General features: G+C 46.1%; 2 protein-coding genes across 8 annotated transcripts in view; one reads left to right on the top strand and one right to left on the bottom strand.

The window, feature by feature from the left end:
- The first annotated feature begins 100 nt into the window (after nt 1-100).
- On the top strand, nt 101-18,734 carry LOC308061382 (putative glutamate receptor). 6 transcript variants are annotated; one of them, XM_080381282.1, is made up of 11 exons: nt 101-771; nt 6,025-6,132; nt 9,184-9,215; nt 11,692-11,751; nt 12,538-12,717; nt 13,603-13,829; nt 14,699-14,796; nt 15,335-15,552; nt 16,944-17,169; nt 17,806-18,053; nt 18,603-18,734. In XM_080381282.1, the coding sequence occupies exons 2-11, from the start codon at nt 6,060-6,062 to the stop codon at nt 18,702-18,704; spliced, it is 1,464 nt and encodes a 487-aa protein (XP_080237408.1). In that variant the 5' UTR covers nt 101-771; nt 6,025-6,059; the 3' UTR covers nt 18,705-18,734. The 6 variants fall into 6 exon arrangements, with proteins under 6 accessions (XP_080237408.1, XP_080237407.1, XP_080237406.1 ...); XM_080381281.1 differs by having other exon boundaries at nt 101-1,404; XM_080381280.1 differs by having other exon boundaries at nt 101-1,404; nt 6,022-6,132.
- PANK4 (pantothenate kinase 4 (inactive)) overlaps nt 18,395-20,901 on the bottom strand; it is a gene marked incomplete at its 5' end in the record, with an annotated part of 25,964 nt that continues 23,457 nt past the window's right edge. For both annotated transcript variants that reach the window (XM_080381270.1, XM_080381273.1), the window contains one exon: nt 18,395-20,859. In XM_080381270.1, coding sequence (XP_080237396.1) covers nt 20,646-20,859 — 214 coding nt within the window. In that variant the 3' untranslated portion in view covers nt 18,395-20,645. The remainder of the gene's footprint in view (nt 20,860-20,901) is intronic.

Here is a 20,901-nt window from a genome sequence, read left to right as displayed (position 1 = left end):
GTCTGCCTTGTTTTAAAAATTCCTTAGTGGATAACGTTTAATTTTACTCTTTTTCAGAGTGGTAGCTGTTTCAGATCCACCTCAATTTATCTCAGGTCCACGAAAACACATGCAAGTATTGGTAGAGACTGGCATTTGTTTCAAAGCGATGTCTTTGTTTGGCAGCCAGTGATGGCTGTGTAGATGAAGACTCTAGGGGAACTCATGTAATTAGTAGCCAGATGTAATGCAAGGACCTAACCTATTCTGTTACAGCTCTCTAAGTAAGATAGTCCTGTTTTGTCACTGAGGTGCATGAAGGTCTGGCTCAAAATACTACAGCAAAAAATTTGCTTTTTACCTGTCCATTCAAAAATCTCTTCTCTTCCTGTCCCAGTAAAGTGCACAGTGAAAGTGCGTGAACTCAGTTTATACTGTCTTGGGTAATGGTCATCAACTTGTGGATTGCAGGGCAAGAAAGGTGTTCTTGGTTTCTAACGTTAGTATCATTTAAACTCTGAGATACCAAAATGTAGGGCTAACTGTAGCTAATTATATCATCGTGACATGGAGATAGGGGCTGGGAGGGGTTAAATTCTCTGAATAAATCTTTTTCTAGTGGTCTTCAATATGTTTTGTCTAAAAATACTCTCGGTTTTCCATCCTGGCTCAGATCTTCATTGCTTGTCTTCATAATTTGGATGAGAGGCCCTTGAGGTTTGTGCAACAAAGGTTTGGAACATGCACTGAAGTGACCCTACAATATCATTGCAGTCTCTGAAGGAAAAAAAGGTAAATCAGCAGCAGAATATGTGATCTGCCAAGATTAGTCTCATATTGTGTTTTAACACAAAGAAAATTTCATTAACATTCTTTAGACGAAAAGTCACTCTGTAATACTTCAGTTTGGGGCTGAAAAGCTGCAGGGAGTTGCTGCTTTTTTATCTTTAAAGCAAGAAAGTACATGCAACTTCACAGTTTTAGAAAGTTAATGTTTAAAAGGCCTGTTTGTGTCTTTTCAAAGACCAAGTTTCACAATCAAATTACTTTTCTCTTTAATTGATTAAGCAATACTTCTTAAATTAATGCACCTCACAGAACGCTGTATCATGTAGGGCTTCAAAACATTCATCTTTGTTCATATTTTTAAAAACACAGTGCCTGGATTTAACTTACGAGAGTATGTATGAATTTTGCCCTTCTGCTTCCAAATAACTACCTTTGCAGCTTGTTTTGTTACACTACGTAAGACCATTAATGATGTGTTCGTTTATTCCTCTGAAAGGTATTTATTTCATGGTACCTACACTGCTGAGTGGCAGAAGCTTACTGAGCAGTTTTACTCTTCATTCATCCAGCCTTCATCAGGGAAGAGGAAAATTGCTTATTCAGATCTTCTCAGCTGGCAGGGTGCTGTCAGAAATGGTAAGGAGAGCAATGAAGATCTGGTAATAGTGGAGGAAGCCAGGAGCTGAGGTTCCAAGCAGCACTGATTATTATTTTACGAATGCCTCGCTGCTCTTAATATCTAGAGGATCTGCTCTACCATTCGTATGATAATCAAGATGAAAGAGCAGATTCTCCCTCCGCTGTGTGAAATTGTGGGCAGATGCAGCGTAGAGGCAGGTTGAGCGTGAAACCACAGTGGTCAGTGCACGCCTTGTGCTAACGTAGTTAATGACTCTGCAGTTGTAACGACTTCACTGCTTGCCATATAGCAGCTGCAAGTTTTTACTGGAATTGCATGCCTGTAGTACCACAGACTTGGGAATCCATAGGAGCCATCCAAACCCAGGCCAGAGACACTTGCGAATGCAGCACAACGATCGTTTGTGCGCCCTGTTCAGGGTGGCGTGCAACGGGACGAGGGCCTGGCTGCAGGTTGAAGGAATGCAGAAAGGCAGCTGGAATCATTCTAGAATGTCAGTGACTGACAGGAAAGCTGCTGTCTGATACCTGACAGTGGAGCTGCTAAACAGGGATGGAGAGGGAAAGGCAGCGTGGGGAGGGGGTTCTGCTGCTCTGTGAGAGCGCATCCTTGCTATACCTCACCCATCAATCACATGGACAATGGGAGAAAGCCCATTTTGTAGCTACTCCTGCTGGCTTGTAGAGACAAGTATCTTCTCTTGTCCAGAGCTTTTCCTGTGAGGCGTCGAACTGGTCGTATGTGGTTTTCAGTTCATTAAATTGCAAGATCAGCAGTCCAGTTTCCAAATTACAAGCAGTGTATTATACATGGCTGGACTTGGGATTTATGGTCTGTATTCCTCCAATTCAGTGTTTAACAACACTGCTGATGAACATTTGATTGTATCTTTGAAAACTCCTCTGTGCTGAGATGCTTTCAGCTGGTTGTAGTTGACCTTATCAGCCCTTACTAGCTGTCAGCTGCAAAAAATCACACACCATGATGTGCATCTTTTTAAAGCCTAGAAAATATTCATGAAAAGTAGCTGGAAACCTCAGCTTATCTGATTTTTGCTAACTTCCCCCAACCTGCAACCTGTTGCCAGAACCTCTAGGGCTATCAGGTGAGAATGTGAGCAACAAATCACATTCAAACTGCCAAAGACAGCACCTGGAAATGAACCTGTAAAGAAGCCAAACCTCTGAGAGAAATCCAAGGTGCGTAGATCTTTCTGGATTCTTTTTCTGTTCTGTCCTATAGTGGGGATGTAATTATCATTTATAACGTATCTTAGCACCTTGCCGTGATTTATATTGCAGGAATGATTTACACCATCTGGGATCTGAAGTGCACTGGAAGGGATGTAAGGGCTCCCCTTAATTGCAGTGAGCTGAGTCAAGCCCTTGAACTCTGTTAGGGCAAGCATCACCAAATGCAGTATTCTAAGCATTTTTTATTGAAACGTAAGCAGTTGTTGACTCTGCAGAAGGCAAGCTGTGTTGACATTTAATAATTAATTTACACAGTGGCATGTATAGAAGCAGCTTAGGGAAGAAGGCCAAGTCCTGCAAGCTGCTGGAGAGTTTTCCATCTTGAACAGTGCTTTAAAGTCAAGCAGGGCATAAATTTTCATTTCTTACTTAAGCGTGGATGTGTTCCAACTCCCCTGCAAGATGAGTTGTACTAGTTTACTCTGCTGAATGCCTGTGAAGGCGCTTCTTTGTTATTACAGTGCCTTGATGTGTGTATTTATAAATGACCTGTCCCAACAGAATCAGCCACTTGGCAGCGTTGTACTTGAGCTCACTTTTGAAGTGAAACTAGTAAATGGAAGGGTGAAGGGGACAGGAATTTCACTGTTGTGCCTATGTATTAAACAGAACTGTATAATACAGAGGGGAATTTAATAGTTTACCTTGAAGCTCAGACCTTCCTTCAGCTGTCTAGGCATTGCAAGGCAATACTAGATGGATGTAACAGTTTGGGGGTTGGGGTTTTTTGCTGTTGTACATGAGTCCCCCAAGACTGATTTCCCAAGACAGTCACAGAGCAGAGAAAGTCTTGAGCAGCTTCGCCTGTCACCAGACGGGAGCGATGGGCACATCTTGATCGGATGCTGTTCTGAATGGCGAGGACTTGTATAGACCGCACAGCAAGCTGGTAATTTTCTGAGCCTCAATGTAGTGTTCAGCTGCTGGACTAACTGCTTCCAAACACTGTCTTTTTGCTGGGTGTCGTCTGCTCCTCCCTTTCCCCAAACCCAAGTGCCCCCAGAGCCTGCGGTAGGAGCTGGCACGTTCTGCAGAAGCCCCTCAGCCTGGCCCCTCCCTCCCCTTTATAACAGCGTTGAAGCCTGCGAGCCTTCAGTGCTCCAGCAGTGTCATTGTGCCTGTTCGTCGCGTTGCTCCTGCTAGTACCCAGCCAGCCAAACAGACTAGGAGAGGCAAAAGGAATTGCTGTAGGTGAGATACTGCCTTTCAGTCACTGCTCTTCTTGTTCTAGATGACAAGGATCAAAGCCTGTGTGCAACAGGCTGTCTCCTTCCTAGCTGCTGGTTGTTCATCTTTTCCGCTGCTGGTTTAATGCCGATGCCTGCCTTCAGCTCTGCATGCAGAAGACTGGTTGAGGAGTGATGATGTCTTTTTAGTTTGCGTTTTGAAAAGACTGAAAACCTGCTAAGGAGCGAGAGCTAATTCTAGCAAAGTAACTTTTTAAAATCCTTGGTTTGCTTTGCTGTAAAGCCAGCAGGAGAAAACTGTAGTAGTTCCTCAGGTAGATGATGGATGGATATTGCAATGGTTAGTTTGAGCAGTACCTAAGGAGCTCTCTGCACACTGGGAGGCACTAAACCCCTCTGCCCTCCCTTTATTCTCTCTCTGACTGATTCTCTTTGTTGTTAAATGACTTGAGTGCTGAATTAGAGCTAGGGAAGTGTATTAGCCTTTGCAAAATTTCTTTTTTTTTCAGATATTTACACTCTGTTTGTTCTTTTAGACAGTCAGCAGCCAGTGTGTTAACAGCTCTTTCTTTCCAAGACGTACACAATATATTACCAGCTCTGGTTAGTTTATTTTGAAGGAGGACACTTGAAATAAAGATCATTTTGTAGCATGTACCAAATTGTAAGGAAAAAGCAGCATTGATTGACAGGTTAAATCTACCAGGATAAACGCAGTGCCTCACTGGCTCAACCTGAAGAGTACTGCTGCTTTCCCTTCGTGTGCCCTGGGGGCTGGTTCAGCTGTTCATGTGCTGCTCTGGCAACAGCTCCCAGTAGCTACTACCACTTTGTATTCTACAATTACTTTTTAGAAAATGTAGGCTGATCCATAACTCAAATGTCAGTCCTCTCCTTTGATCCTTTCACAAGGATCAAAATAGTCCTGTTTTAAAGTCTTTTTTACAAAACAAACCAAAAAAAAAAAAAGACACCATTTAAATTTCACTCAGAAAGAATCTTCTCTGTAAATTTTATTCACCTCTCTTATTATGTGAAAAATGTAGAAAAAGTGAGTGAGGGAAACTGCTGAGCTGTAACGTCAAGAGTTTTCACAGGAGTGCAGTTTTGGAAAGAATTCATAAAAGTTGATGAGGTAAGATTAACTGAAGCCAGTGTTTTCTGAGCATCAGTCAGAAGCAAGTACTACCATACATAGGATTTTTTTGCCTACATAGCCTCCTAAATTGTAAGTTTTCTTGGGCATTTTTAATAATTTTTATACTTTCTGGGGTAACAGTGCCCTGAGCCTTGTTTGATGCTATGACAACAAATACAACCAAAAATATTGCAGCAGCTGGAGACTGAACATAACCTGGCATTGATTGTTTTTCATAGGTCTGGTGCTGTTTTGCTGACAAATGTACGATTATTTCAAGTCGTGCAGAAATTTGGTTGCAGAGTTTGAAATTAAAATCGTTAATAAAATATGCTGGTTTTCACCCCTAGCCCGTTTTCCTTCCTTGGTCAGTTAAGAGCAGGAGGCTGAGCCAAAAGAGGCTTCAGAAACAATGTCCGGTGTCTCCTGATGCAGGTGAAACAGCTTTGTTTCAGGTCATTTTGGTGCCCAATGAAAGAAACACCTTTGTTTTCTGCAACCCAAATGGAAAGTGAAATTAAGGTTTTGCTTTTAAGCCCCCTGCAAATGAGAACCTCCTAGAGGAGGCTGCTCTATTAGTGCAACTGATTTTAATTATTACTTTATAAAACGAATCTAAAATGTCTTTTAATAGCACTTTCCCATTTCTCAGAGCGTAAGGGCCCAGTGCTTAGGAGCAGCGGGCTCCAGCGGCTCCCTGGCCTTGCCCTGCGACCCCTGGGCGTGTGCCCCTGGTCCGCACGCCTCCCCCTTGTGCAGAGCCAGCTGGGAGAGGTGCAGTGCAACAGCCGGTGGGTAAACCCACTTCACAGGTTGGTCACAGCCTTTTTGCTGCAGGGGAGTGTTCACCAGAAACTTTTTTTTTTAGTGTTTGTTCTGGCTGCTCTCAGAAGCGACTGTCTTTTCACACCTGGAGAGGTTTGTTTGAATCAGGGGCTCTCCAGGATGAGGTGCAGTAAATCCAGGACACGCTGATTTTAAGCCAGCAACCAGGAACTGTCAAACCAGCTTTAACCACTTCCCTTTCATCTCTAGCAGGAAGTTTCCTTTAGACAGTAGATATTTCTGCTCCAATGGACAAAGCTCTTCACTTCGTGCTCTGTGTGACTCCAGCACTGCTGCTCCTGGGAGAATCAAGCCAGGCAGGTGAGAGAGATGATCCAAAAATGTTGGCTGCATCCAAATCTGGTTTTGTTGTTCTTTGCGCAGTGTTAGCTCTTTCAGTCTTGAACAGCTCTTTTTTAGGGGTTTTTGTCGTAATCTGAGAATTTGCTTTCCAGTTGGTTATCACGGTATCGCCAGGGCCTGCCTCGTCACAGCTCGTTATTGCGACCTGATCGCGTTATGTCTGCTGTTACTGAGTGTCTTTGCTGCTGTAGCTGTAAATCATATGACAAAGATCAGGGGGGGTGAAAAAGCTGGAGAAAGGGTGGTTAGGTGTCCTTGAACACCATGATTGTGGTTAAAAGTGTGCTTGTGCACTCTTTTTAATCTCTGGTCCCCTGAATTGTGGCAAGATGCGCTGATTAACTTGTGCTGTGAGTAGTGTGTTCCACGTTACTTGTTTACCCCTCTGCTCGTGGCTTGTTTGGGGAAGAAGAGGGGATTTAGTGCACAGAAGTTGTCAGCTCTGTGAGTGCCCAGACTTTCTGTAGGAAAAGGGTAACACTGCATTCCTCCTGAAGTTCCTAAGGGATAGTGAGGGGACCCTGCCGGGGACTTGTGTGCTGCCACCAGCCATAAGATCACACCTCGCTCTGTGCGAGGAGCCAGGGACCTTGCTTTTGCAACTGAACAGCAAGTGCTCTTGTTACGCTCTTATTGTGGCTTTTTGGTGTTCTCTGCCACAGTCCAGACTCAGGCTAAGGAGCAGCTTGGCCTCACAAAATTGCTGGGACATCAAAACTGGTTCTCTATTTTGAGGGTTGGGAGAGCAACTTCACTCGCTCTGCTGTCTCCTCTGTCCACCTTGCACACCCACCTCCTAGCCACCCCGAGTCAGTAGTTGCATAGCTATTACAGATAATTCAGCCCTTTGCTTCTGTGACAATAGTCAAATTCTCTCCCACCGAGAATTTTCTCATCCTGGGTGTCCCAGCATACTCCAAAACTCTAATGCAGCTCATCCAGCATGCTTCCTTTAGGTCAGCTCTGTCTCCTGGTCACTGCTGCAAAAGGAGAAATGCTGGTAAAGGATGCAACAGCAAGGGTGCTAGCTTAGAGAGGGAGGATGGGGTAGAAAACTGGGGTGAGGTGGCCAGTTCTTAACAGTGCTACGAGGTTTTTCACAAGAAGTTAAGCAGGGAGCCATCTCCCATCAGAAGGGTGGGTGTGCTCAGTAGAAGGGGCAAGGAGAAGGGTGATTTTTGCAATCCCCATCATTCCCTGCAGCCACCAGCCTGGCGGGAACAAGAGCAGAGGGATGAGCTGCTTTTCTTTGTCTTCTGCTTTTGTAGACTCTCACAAAAGATCCTTACAATGAGGACTTGGCTTCTGCGAAGTGTCACAGCAATGAACTTCGAGTTAGTGCTGCAACTTGATTACTTATGGTCCTTTCAGGAGTTCTTAGAATGGGGCTTTGAACAGCTGCATCCAGTGCCGCTGTGGGGGAGCTGAAGCCCTCAGTACAGACTGTTTTCTTCCAAGAAACCCTAGCAGGTCTTCAAAAAGGAGCCTCCAAAAGCTTTTACTGGCTTTAATGAGTTTCTAAAGGGAGACAAGAGACCTCCTTTGTGAGGATTTCCAGCTCCCATGGAGAACTGTAGTGGAGAGGGAAAAAACAGGTTTTGTTTTACGATAATGTGGAGTTCAGCACGAGGCCAGAAAATGCAAAACCAAAGAATGAATAATACATAATGAATGAATACGTTGTTATATTTAATGAAAAACTCACAGCTTTTGCCTGAAAGAGTGAAAACACCCTAATTTTTTTATTTTCTCTTGAGGGATTTTTGGCTTTTCCAAGGAGCACTGCTGTGCATATTCTAGAAAAAACATCCTGGGCAGTTAAGGAGTCATATATTGACAAAATTGTGGTTTTAATTTGGCATCTCGATCATTGTAGTTTAGCTTTCTTGCAGCTGGGGTGGGATTGACGTATTCTCCCGAGTATTACAAAGAGGGAAGCTGTGGATCAAATGATTTAATCAAATGATTAGGACTTGTTAAAAGTCACCCAGCAGAGCAGGGAGTAGAACCCAGAAGCATGGCAAAACTCAGCGGTGGTAATTTTATGGGTGGATCTTGGTGATTTTACCGAAGAGGGAGGAGTATCGCTGCCTTGGTTTTACAAATGGGAAACTGAGGAATGGAAGGAGAAGTAATACAGGAAAGCTCAGTAGCAGATGTGGCAATTTGACATTTGACGTCCGCTCCGATGCTGTCTGCAGGGTTGCACTGGCTCTCATCGCACTGGCACTCTTTGTCAGGTGTATGTACTTCCCTTCCTCCCTTTCCTTGCTGGAACAGACAGCACAAGACAGGCTTCCAAATCCCTCTTTCCTCAGGGTTGTCACTGTTGGTTCCTGGTTTTAGTCATGGCCCCTTTGGAGGTTTTAACTTTCACAGGGATGAAAAGTCAGGGTGCTTATAATGTAAAGGGGGAGTGAAGGAGGACATGGTGGAGCAAGATGTCTAACCCCAGTGGCTGCAGCCCCCTGGGCTGCTTTGACCGTAGGGACCTAACATTAGTAGGAGGGGAAGGGAAGAATAAGAAAGCCTTCTGTCCTGGAACCTCATGGTGATGAACTTTTGGTTGTTTACAGGGCTTCTCCTTAAGGGTATCAACAAGGTTTTGCAGGAGTTAGCGGGAAATATTAGCTGCGTGAAGTAGCAGGAGAGCAGCCTTTTCACCTTGTCAGGGAGAGCAATAAGGAAATAAGGCAATTAATTCTGCAGAATCCGTTCCTCAGGGTGTGAGTGACAGCCATAATCATTAAGTTACAATTAGAAGCTTCTCCAGCCTGAATCTGGCTGTGTCTATTTTTGCTTCTGTTTGTTTCACACTAACGCTGTGCTGTGCACAAGGAAACACACTTGGCAAAATCACTGCAGGCCAACTGCACTGTGAGCCTGAGTCAAGGGTAGTCACTCTGTTTCTTTAAGTGCAATATGAAATGAGGGTAGGAAACGTCCCTTTTAAGGAGCTGTAAATATAAGCCCTGCAAGAAGTTGATTTTGTTGTTGTATTTTTTTCAGGAACTGCAAGGCGTGATGACGCTGTGAGTAAGGTATGTTTACGTTCATCGGTGCACAGCTACCAGTGAAGGCATATGTGCTAAAGAGTTTGCATTTTAAATTCAGAGATAGATGTGGTTATAGTGTACAATGCTTTTAATCTGGGAAGAGTTTTTATTGTAAATATACTTTGCGTGGCTAGTGATGGCCATATCTAAGTCTGTCTGTGTGCCTATGGTTTTTTTTTTTCTCTTCTTTTTTTAACCCAATCTTTTGTCCAGGATTCAAAATTCAGTCATACCCCAGGGAAGAATCTGCCTATAGCCCTGTCTTCCTGCTCTGTAGAATTTAAACCTCAATTTTATTGCATCATTTATGATCTTTATAGATTTCTAAACATCAAAGGAAATTCAGGCACATATAAACGTGCAGAGATGCCTTTATTAGTTTTTAAGGTGTGTGGTTTACTTCCAAACATTTGCCCTTTACATAAAAAGGGTCTGTGTGGGATGCAGTTCCTCGGGCTTTAGAAGGAAGATGGCAAAGGCCACTGGAAATCTAACCAGCTAGAACATGTATATATTCATGTAATGCAGGACAGCATTTGTCCTGAGGACTTTCCAATCAAAAATGATGGGGGAGTTGGTTATGGTAGCATTGGGAAATTCAATTATTTGTCCAAATGGCATAGGCAGAGACAGAACTTGCGTCACTTGACTCTCAGCTCATTTCTCAGGCTTGAAGGATGCTGGATGCCTGTCAAAAAGAGAGTTTTGGGGAAAGTCATGGAATTTCAATCAGGTTCAGTTAGCATAGACCTCTAGTTGTTGATTCCATATTGAGAAATAAGCACAAGCAAACAAAAACACCCAGAGGAACACATCTCAGCCCCTCTCTTGCCCTGTCTCCCTGGCTTCCAGTCCCCTTGTTGCACACATTTTACGCTCAGTCCCTCGGGGAGGCAACAAGGTGGCACAGGAGATTGGGGTCAGTGTTTTGTGGTTCCTGCTTGCTCCTGGGCAGGTTCCTCCCCTGGCTGCAGCCCCGCTAGAGCTGTGCCTCCTCCCGCAGCTCCCCTCTGTCCCTCCTCGGGCAGCTCTTGCACTTCTGCTCTTGGGGCAGCTCTTCTTCACTGGCCTTTCTCCCACCCTGCTGTCCCTCCTGCTCCCCCCCCAAAATAAGCTTTCTTATTTCTCCTTTTCCCCTGCTTGGCCAACTCTCCTGACCTGGCATTGTCTTTAGCGTCCCCTCCTGCTCCAGCATTGCTGGACTTACCACCCTTTTTTAAAGGCCTTTTTGCACAGGCACCATAAACTTGTCCGATTCGTTCAGTTTTGGTGCACTGTGGCTCTGTTTTGTTCACATCTAAGACACCTTGAAATGGCTGTGTCCAGCACTGGGCCATTCCTGACCCCCTGCAGAAGTCACCCCTGTGCCACCCCTCCCCCCATGCTGCTACCGACACCCCGCAACTCTTGCCCAGTAAAATACTCTTCTGGTGTATTTACACAAGTGGTAGTATGCTCTTGAGATATTTTTTTTTTAAGAACCACATTGAAACCTTCCGTAACTAGTGGGAGAAGCTGAGTGAAGAGGGATAGGCCAGGATTTTTTGGTCATTTGTTTTATTTGCTCTCTTGTTCAGTAGGCATAAATGTTCTAAACAGACCTGAGAGTCACATTTCTATGTGACTTTTTTGCTTTTGCCTAAAAGCAAATTGTAGCTTATCTGGCAATAACATTGCTTCCAGAACACCCTGCATTAGGTCACTTCTGATCACAGCTTCAAAGACAAAGCTCATCCCTCGAATCCCTCCATTGCAAAGAGACAATTGAAACAACAACTGGAAGAGCTGGAGCTTCTTTTGCAGATCTCGTACTGCACATGTGTGTGTACACGCACAGATATGCTCTCTCCTTCTGTCTAGAAACATCACTGTGTGAGCTTAGAATAAAGGGATAAATCGAAGACCGACAAATCTCATAGAATTAAGACTGCTTTACAAATGGCGAAAGCTTGAATCGTTCCGCAGCAGTACTGATCAGAAACCGTCTGGGGCTGCGTGACTCTGTGAGCTGGGAAGAGGTACTCTCGAATTCAGCATTCCATGCAGAAGTGAATCCAGGTTTTCTTTCCTCCTCCTCTCAGCTTTCTTACTGTGCTGAGTCTCCTGGAATTGCTCTCTGATGAGACCATAACCGGCCAATAACTGTTTTGTCTGCAACAGGAACGGATCTCTTTGGAAGACCGTATGCCCTGTGTAGCTGAAGAACTGTGACAATATTCAAAATGATTTTTATTCTGACAAAGTGTGCTGACAACATGCAATGAAGTTAAATGCTTGTGGTTTATTAATTACTGTTAGGGAACAACGGTGGTGAAATTACTGCAGCTTACAGGGGCAGATCTATAGCTGGTTTAACACATGCACACACACCTCCTGAGGTATAGTATAAACCTTAGCGAAGTGGGGCCATGTCTGGGACTTTAAAATCCAATTATTTCCTTCTTCATTTTTTGATTTGCAGGGCACTGACTCAAGGGGGCCTGAAGAGGGTCTTCCAGTTTTGACTGTCACAACAATCCTGGTAAGGCAGTGACACAGCGCTGGTGGTGGCTGGGAGATGGCTAGAATTACACTTTGCCTTTTTCTGTTTTTTCCCCACCCATATATTTGCAGGTGGTTTTTCGGGCTGTCTTTGACACTGATACCCCTGTTCATCACAGACTGGGTTTTGGAGTGCTGGCTTGGTGGTGCAGAGGTGGAAGCTCTCTGTAGTTTGCAGTGGGCGGATTGGAGGACCATCAAAATCAACCCACAAAATGCACAGGGCATACACTTAGCTACATCTAAGAGTTGCAATGTTACCTATATGTTGTTTCTGTCCTGCAGTGGAAATATGTGAAGATCACACGTGTGAGGATTAGAAACAGGGCATTAAAAAAAAAGAGAAGATGCATTACCACATGCAGCAGACAAGCAGCACTATTCATAAGAAGCTGCAGCAGTAAATTTTCTGATTCTGGTGTCAGGTCCTGCACCAGCATGTGCCCCTCGTCTGGTGCTTTGATGGGCCAAGTGAAATGTATTTGGGCTTTTAGAGATTGTCACTTCTGTGGTCCATGTGGCTTGCTGAATGTGTCTGCCCTGCTGGAGCTGTAGTCTGTGACCAGTGGTGGCACATGACTCCAGTGAATATCTTTCGAGTTTGGAAATGTTGTCCTTGATAATGTGGACAGAGGTCTTGGGGAGGGGGGTGGTGGTGGTGGCATGGTTTGGGTGGGGGGGTTGCCAAAAAAGTGGTTTAATTCACAGTCAGTTGCATTGCAGACTGTGGGAGCGCATAACTGGGTATTTTTCCCTCAATATGCAGGAAGATCCTTACGTCATGGTGAGAAGTGCAGAACTGGAGGGATACTGCATTGATTTGCTGAAAGCACTTGCTGCAATGCTTCACTTCAGCTACAAGGTGAAGGTGGTGGGCGACGGGCAGTATGGTGCCATCTCTTCCAGTGGGAACTGGACAGGAATGATTGGCGAAATTCTAAGACAGGTAATTTTCAATTTGTATTTTTGACAAACTGCAGCTCTAGAAGGAAAGAACAGTGCTGCTAGCAGCTCCTGGACCTCATTAGAATTTGCTCAGGGACTGAGCAACTTGGAGTCATCCTGCCTGTGGTGCAGATCTAATGAATAGTAAGACTTGCAGTTGGGTTTGGGCTACAAATATGGAAACTAAGGAGCAAGGAGACAATGGCCATAGCAGGAAATCGTTGTTCCAAGGCGCTCCTGGCACAGTGCTTGTCTTGTCTCAGAGGTTACCCAGTGCTGCTTTAATCTGAGAGACTGTACAGACATCTTAGCTCACTAACAGCACAAAGATAATGGCTTTGAGGAAAACTTACTTTGAACTTAACCACTAGGTGAAACTTGTCTCTTTCAGAATGGTAATCCCTTAGACTCTTCAAGGAGATGCTTGAATGCACATCTTACCCCATCATGTGCCATGCCCTGTGGCTAGCGTTCTGTCATCTGTTGGTAACATTTGAATTAAACCTTCTTTGCTCCTCTGAAGTCAGTACTGTGTCCAGCTGTCAGTCACGTAGAATCCGCAGCCAGAAACAGAAAGGAACGTGCCTTCTGGTTTTGGTAAACAAACCCAATGTGGTTCATGCTGCACAGCCTCAGCTTGCATGCCTGACGCTGTAGTAGGAAAGCAGAACCCCCAGATACCAACCAGCACCCCACTATGACCAATGCAAACTGGAATACTGTCCTATTTCCTGGAGCTCGCAGCCTAGGACGATAGCTGTCTGTTAACACAGAAGTGATTTGCCGTGTAGATATCTGCCCACTCACCCCAGCAAGCATTCTGTTTGAGTGGCAGAAATCTTCAGGTGGGTTGGCTGGTTGATCATTTTTTATCTCCATCTTCCAGGAAGCAGACATTGCAGTGGCTCCGTTGACAGTCACGTCAGCAAGGGAAGAGGTGGTCTCCTTCACCACACCATTCCTGCAGACTGGGATCGGAATCTTGCTTCGAAAAGACACGGCCTCTCAGGAGATGTCCTTCTTCCACTTCCTGGCTCCTTTCAGTAAGGAGACCTGGACTGGCCTTTTATTCGCTTATGTCCTGACGTGCTTCTGCCTCTTTCTTGTTGCCAGGTATAAATTAATTTCTTTCACAGATTTTGTTCAAGTCAAATGCTTTCTTAGCTATGGAAAGATCTCAGTTTAAAGAAAGTATCAGGATGCATTTTGCTTTGAGGAACCTTCTGTAGAGGTCCAGAACCAGGGCTAATAAAGCTTACGTCACATCGGGCTGCGTATTAAGTGGTAGGATCTCCCTGCGAAGAGCACTGTAGGTCTTGATGTGGATTACCTAGGGCTGCTAAAAAGGCTGTGTGTGTCTTTGTGCTTCAGCTCTGCTTTCTCACTTTTGTCAGACGTTGTTTTGAACTATGACCATGTTCCTACATGCAGGTCTATCTTGTTTTGGTGTTGGTTTGGCGGTTTTGTATGTGTATTTTTATGCACTGTATCCTGCACTGACTTGTGGAAGAGATTCTCTCTGCCACCGCTCCACCCCCTTCCCAGCAGATTCAGCTTTCTCCCCCTTTCCTGATTAGGCTGCACTAATGCCCTCTGCAGCTGCAGTCTAGAACAGAAGCTCTATTGCTGCTTTTCTAGTTTTATGCACAATCTTTGTAGATAAGGGTTTGCTCCACCGGGCAGCCTCCAGTCTGCTGTTACAGGACAGAGCCAGTATTGCCACTCAGGTGTACCAGGGAGACCGGGCAGTGCCATAGCTGGGGAAGAAAGTGTCTGGCAAACCTGTGGCAGGACCCCCTGAGCCATCACTGCTGCAAACCACTTGAGCCATTCCTCTCACTGGTTAAACTTCAGTGAAGGAGGAGCTACCCTGGAAGGAAAGGGCATTCCTGGCTATCTGCACTGCTACAGTCACACTGCAGAGTTATTTACATTTTTTTTCTCCCTGAACATCTGGTTTTATCCTGTCATTTTCCCCACAGACTGAGCCCCTGTGAATGGAACGAGCCAAAGAATGAAGAGAACCACTTTACCTTCTTAAATAGCCTCTGGTTTGGAGCAGGAGCGCTTGCCCTGCAAGGTGAGCTGGGAGGGCTGCAGCACAGAAGCTCTGGGTGCAGGACAGGGTGTTCTGAGCTGGTTGTATATCCAGCCCTCACCTGTCTGTGACACTGGTGTGCTGTCCGGCTGGGGAAAGGCGTTCCAGTAGGGACACTTGGCAGCACTAGAACTCCTAGTTTGGGGCGTTTTGATTACAGACTCCTTGGAACTGTACAGATGGCTGGCTCCGACTGAGGAATGTGTTTCTGCTGTAGCAGTTGCTCTAGGGAATGCCACGCCAACTGTCGCACTGGTGCTTTGTAGAGTGGAGGTTTTGCTGTTGCTTTTGGCCGCTGGCATTGCTCCGACTGCGTTGCAGGCAGCGTTGATGCGGTTGAGACCAACCACAGTAGGTCTTTCCAGGCTCATGCATTACACAGCTGCAGGGCAAGTTTTGCAGTTTGGCCTTTATTTGGAGGGAAGTCTTTAACTCAGTCTTGGGGGTCTGAGGTCCTTTGGCTCTCTCTCTCACCGTGCATCACCTCCCATACACTTTACCGGCTCCTCTGGTCACGCAGGTGTCACCCCTCGGCCCAAAGCGCTCTCTGTGCGGGTCATCGCTGCTGTCTGGTGGCTGTTCACCATCGCCTTGCTGGCCGCCTACATCGCCAACTTCACCGCTCTGCTGAGCTCTGGCAGCGAGCAGCTGCCAATCCAGACTTTTGAAGATCTTGTGAAGCAAAGAAAGCTTGAGTTTGGGACACTGGACGGCTCCTCTACTTTCTACTTCTTCAAGGTGCAGAGAGTCTCACTGTGCACATACACACCTGCTGTGCAACTGCTAAGCTGGGCCCAAGTTGTCCAACTACCCAGCTTGTGTCCTGTAGCACCCTTACCACTGTAGCCTCCATCACTTCTCCTGTAATACTTCAAATAATGTGGATTGGCATCTGTTGGTTTGTTCATCTCTTCTTCCACCTTTTCTCAGAGGGAAAAGCATGCAGAGGACTCCGTTTTTATAGTCTGTTCTCTTTTAAGAAAGCCGGGCTAGTCTTCGGGGGTTTTCCTTGTGTACTTTGGAAGTGAGGGCTGGTGGAGGTCATGTCTGGATGCGTTAACTGAATGTCTGCAAAGGTTGTGGGTTTTTTTGCGGGGTGGGTGGGAAATATTTAAGCACAGAACCATAGAATTGTTTAGGTTGGAAAAGACCTTTAAGATCAAATCCAACCATTAACCCAGGACTGCCAAATCCACCACCAAACCATGTCCCCAAGTGCCACATCTCTGCATTTCTTAAATGCTTCCAGGGATGGTGACTCCACCACCTCCCTGGGCAGCCTGTGCCAGGGCTTCACCACCCGTTTGGTGAAGACATTTTCCCTCATATCCCATCTGAGCCCCCTGGTGCAACTTGAGCCTGTTCCCTCTTGTCCTGTCGGTTTTTTATCTGGGAGACCCACCCCACCTCACTACAGCCCCTGTCAGGCAGCTGTAGGGAGCGATCAGGTCCCCCCTGAGCCCCCTCCTCTCCAGGCTGACCCCCCCAGCTGCCCCTCATCATCCCTGTGCCCCAGCCCCTGCCCCAGCCCCCTGCCCGGCTCTGGACACACTCCAGCCCCTCTGCGTCCCCCCTGCCCCGAGGGGCCCAGCCCTGAGCCCAGGGCTCCAGGGGCGGCCGTACCAGGGCCCAGCACAGGGGACAATCACTGCCCTGGTGCTGCTGGCCACACCAGGTTGGACACAAGCCAGGATGGCCTCCCTGGCCACCCCAGGCACAGGGAGGGCTCATGTTCAGCCGGCTGCCAGCCGACCCCCCCAGGGCCCTGCCCCCAGCCCGCAGCTCCTGGGGCTGCTGTGACCCGCGGGCAGGGCCCAGCGCTGAGCCGGGGTGACCCTCACACCAGTGGCCTCAGCCCCTCGGCCCGGCCTGCCCAGCCCCCCTGCAGAGCCCCCTGCCCCTGGCACAGCAGCGCTCCCCCAGCTGGGGGTCACCTGTGACACGTACCCCTGCAACACCCCGCACTAGAGGGATCCTGAGCTAGCTCTATGTTAGTTTGCAGAACTCAAAGGGCAATGGTTTAAGTGTCTTATCCTCCAAACTGTTTTGCAAGCCTTGCACATATATGCAGATAACTTTTTTTTATGATTGTTTTATGCTTGTTTAACACTTGGATTTTTGGGCTGCAGAACTCCAAGAATCCCATCCATCAGATGATCTATGAATATATGGACAAAAGACGAGAACACGTTTTGGTCAAAACCTACCAGGAAGCAATTCAACGTGTGATGGACTCGAACTACGCCTTCATCGGTGAATCCATCTCGCAAGACCTGGCAGCAGCCAGGCACTGCAACTTGATCAGGGCCCCTGAAGTTATCGGAGCCAGAGGATTTGGCATTGCCACTACCCAGGGTTAGTCACTGTGCACCCACCGCTCCCGTCCCGCTTCCCCACTCTGATTTCATGGCTCTGAAGCAGCAGATTGACAGGGAGCCTGGCACGGCCAGGTCCTGACACTTGCACGTTTTCTGCATTAGTGCCATTACCTGCTGTGAACCACTCAGTAACCCTGCTCTGCAGCGACTGCATTCTGTCCATGACTTATCACTAACGCTCGCTGACTCTGAACTCTAATATGCAAAAAATCCCAAATCTCAGGGGTGTTGCTGGTTCCTGTGGGGTTTTTTTTGGTTTTGCCTTGGTCCCAGTGACACAGAGCTCCTAATGTAGCTGCTGGAGAAGACAGTTTGCTCTCTCATGGAGCATGTCTGCTTCTATTTCTCAAGGTACCTTCGCTCAGTATTATTCACTCAGTCGTTACTCTGCAGGTACTATTGTATCTCAATGGGCAGGGCAGGAGCAGGTGCTACCGAAGGAAAGCCTGTGGCGCAGCGTGGTGCTTTCTGTTTGCAGAATGACCTGCCGAAAGCCGGGGAGCAGCTCCCAACTAACCCCGCTTGGTGCTGTAGCAGCCGGTTGCTTAAAAATGTGACTAGTGGCTGTGGTATCTCCCATACTCTTCCCTCTCTCCCATTCTACCGCCGCCAGCATCCCAGTGGACTAAGAAGCTCTCCGTTGCTGTCCTCAAACTGCGTGAGTTGGGCGACCTCGACTACTTGCGTAACAAGTGGTGGGAGAGCAGCTGCCTTCACAAGAGCAGAGAGAGATGGAGCCCGCTGCAGCCCCAGGCTCTGGGTGGGCTCTTCCTGACGCTCGCCATCGGCCTGGCGCTGGGGGTGATCGCAGCTGTGGTGGAGCTCTCCAATAAGAGCCGACACGCTGCCGGACATGCAAAGGTAGGTGACGGTTATTATCTCCTGTCCTACTTCCTTGTATCCCTTCCGTTCAGCATGGATAAGCCAGGCACCAGTGCTCCACCGCACAGGGCTGGATTTTCACCCTGATCTTGCTTTTTCCAAGGACAGCAATGTGGTGTGGCAAGGGAGGAAGGCATGCTACATATTTACTCCTTAAAATGCTGAAATTTCATAGCATGGACTGCGTGATAGTTTTGTAGCCTGAAGAGGGGTAACAATAACAAAATACACCACCCACACCCCCCAGTACTAAGTAGAAACTGCAATTCCTAGGCAGCCAAACCACATTCCCATATGCTGAGTGTGGACAGAGGCCAGGAGATCATCAATAACAAGTTTATTTTCAAGTATGGCTGTTCTTAAGTCATTTGACAAGCAGGAAAACACATGTAAATGAAACTGCACTAGTATCCAAATGTGCACCTCGCTTTCTCCATCCATTCCAACGGATGGCGTGTGCACACTTACAAGGTGGATTCCATGACACAGAACAACTCACCCCTTGTTTCCTCCCCTTTTGTTTTTCAGAAATCTTGTTGCTCCATTTTCACAGAAGAAATGTGCGCTCGTCTACGTATAAAAGAAAATACAAGACAAAGCCAGGAGACTTCAGGGAGGGCTAATGCTTAAGAATTTTTTGCTTAAGGAATGGGCATGTATTAGGTTTATACCATATATATTTTATAGGAACTACATCAATGTAGAAAGATGTTTTTCTGCAAGCCTAGAGTGTTAGTTTTCTAAACACAAACACACACAGAGAGCACTTCTGGATTGGTGGTGGAGCTGGATGCAGAAGAGAATCAAGTGGCTTGGATGAACCAAAATCGATAAGGGATGTAGTGTAACTGTTGAAAATAAGGGAGGTTAACGACTTGGTAAAATGAAGTTGAGATGGCCAAGATGGTGGATCCATATTTAGTTTAGAAGTTTACTATGTAAGTACATGAACACCTGTAGGAGTAAGTGACTTGGGATAGGATAACGTGAAGCCTCTGCTTACTAATTACATTATGAGGTACAATCTTGAAAAATTAAAGCTCTCATCTGACTGTTCTAATCAAGAACAACTGCTTCTTAAAAATTTCAATTATAAATAGACTGTCCTCTCCCCTCTTTGAAGCAGAAGACGCTGGTCACTGTGAAGGTCATTTCTGAATCAGAAACAACAGTGGCGTTGCAGGAACCCCAAAAACGCAGGACTGAACTGCATCTCTGCGGTGGCCTAGAATCCGAGAAAGGAGATGGTGCAACTAAGGAACTACCAGACTTCAGAAATGCAAGACATGGACTTGGCCTTTGTCAGCTTCCCATCACAGGAGAAGTTCCGCTGTTCAGCTACAGAGGGTGTTTTGACCTAGTTAACGGGATCGAGCAGTATTTAGGAAGAAGTTGTAATCCAGCAGTACTAGAGCGTGAAGTTTGGTAATCGGTCAATTAGAGCAAAGTACGAGTTCACCAGGCCAAGGGTGAGGCAGTGAGCAATCGGTACTTTGCATCGTTCTCTTGCTCTCAGAGAAGAATCTTTGAAATTCATGGGGAACAGTTCTCAGCTGCGTATTAAATAGTTTTCTAATTAAGCTGTTTTTCATGTCAGAGCTGGAATGACTGAGGCATGCACATGGTGGTTTGCAAACTCATGGTTAAACTACACCATTTATGTACTGCACAGCTTGATGGAGGGGGAGTGGGGAAAGCAAATTCAGTTACTTGGAAATGGCTTTAACTGCACTGTATGAACAAATAGACTAATTCTTACCAGTCCCAGCATTAAACAATCAAAGGCAACAGTAACTAACATGCCTGCCACAGGAAAACAGCTGTGTGTTCCCAAATAAAGCAATATGCGTTTGCTTTGAGGGTAACTTAGTGAAACTCAGCTTCCAACTACTGCTAAGTAGTTCAGTATAGTTGCAGAATCCCCCTCCCACCCAGCTGTTAGCAAGAACAAACAGTGAGAGCAAGAGGAATTATGAGTTCTTCCCACTGCTGGTAAACTAGTGCTGTTCGGTTATCTGCTACGCACTCTCAGATCACGACACTTGGATTTTAAATACAGCTTAAGCGATGTCTCTGAGGTTAGAAGGTGGATCGGTCCTTCAGTCAAATTCACTGCGAAGAGCATGAAACGTTTTAGGTAAGTTTAAAAGCCAATGTGGAAAATGCAATGTCGGATTCACTTAGCACTTGAAAAACTGTTTGGTATGTGCCACGTCATTGCTGGCAGAGTAGGCAGAGATGTATAAAAAAAGGTTTCATTGACATTTAAATATATTTCTATATGAATGTCCCACAGAACAAAAAAATAAAGTCTTTTCATCACAAATACTGCAGCATTAAAATAAACACTTACCAAAATAAACAATGAGTGATATACATATATATATTTGAGTGTGCATACTATAGAGTGAATCATATTGTTGCTTTTTAAGTCACAAAAGCACAATATAAATACGGAATTTCCTGTGACCTCTTTTCCCTGTTGTAATAAAAATACATTCTTTACAGTTAAAGTAAAACTAGTGCAAGTCCATTCTGCTGCTCCTGTTCACCCAGCTGACCAGAGCCGTATCATTTACATGGCACTTCATACTTAAAAATGACACTGAAAATTTTCCCTCCGAGACGATCAGCGAGCCAGGAGTTTTTGATAACGGCAAGCTTGAGGCTCTCGCACTTCAAAGCCGCGTAGTAATTTGTGTGGATGGCACGACCCATGCCTTCAATGATAACCAAGTCTGTCTTCCGCTCTCGGACCAGCACAGCCAAACCTTTATCCAGACGGCTGAAACGAGAGGTCTGGTTTAGAAACAGTCGCCCTTACACG

The sequence above is a fragment of the Falco punctatus genome (assembly GCF_963210335.1).
Source record: "Falco punctatus genome assembly, chromosome: 3".
Lineage (NCBI taxonomy): Eukaryota > Metazoa > Chordata > Aves > Falconiformes > Falconidae > Falco > Falco punctatus.
This window is presented reverse-complemented; position numbering and strand designations above follow the sequence as displayed.

What these genes read in the sequence shown, in the direction of transcription:
- LOC308061382 (XM_080381282.1), top strand. Translation starts at nt 6,060, where the DNA reads ATGGACAAAGCTCTTCACTTCGTGCTCTGTGTGACTCCAGCACTGCTG. An exon ending in TTGGCGAAATTCTAAGACAG is followed by an intron (nt 12,718 to 13,602) that starts GTAATTTTCAAT and finishes TCCATCTTCCAG; the next exon opens with GAAGCAGACATTGCAGTGGC. An exon ending in TGGCATTGCCACTACCCAGG is followed by an intron (nt 17,170 to 17,805) that starts GTTAGTCACTGT and finishes TACCGCCGCCAG; the next exon opens with CATCCCAGTGGACTAAGAAG.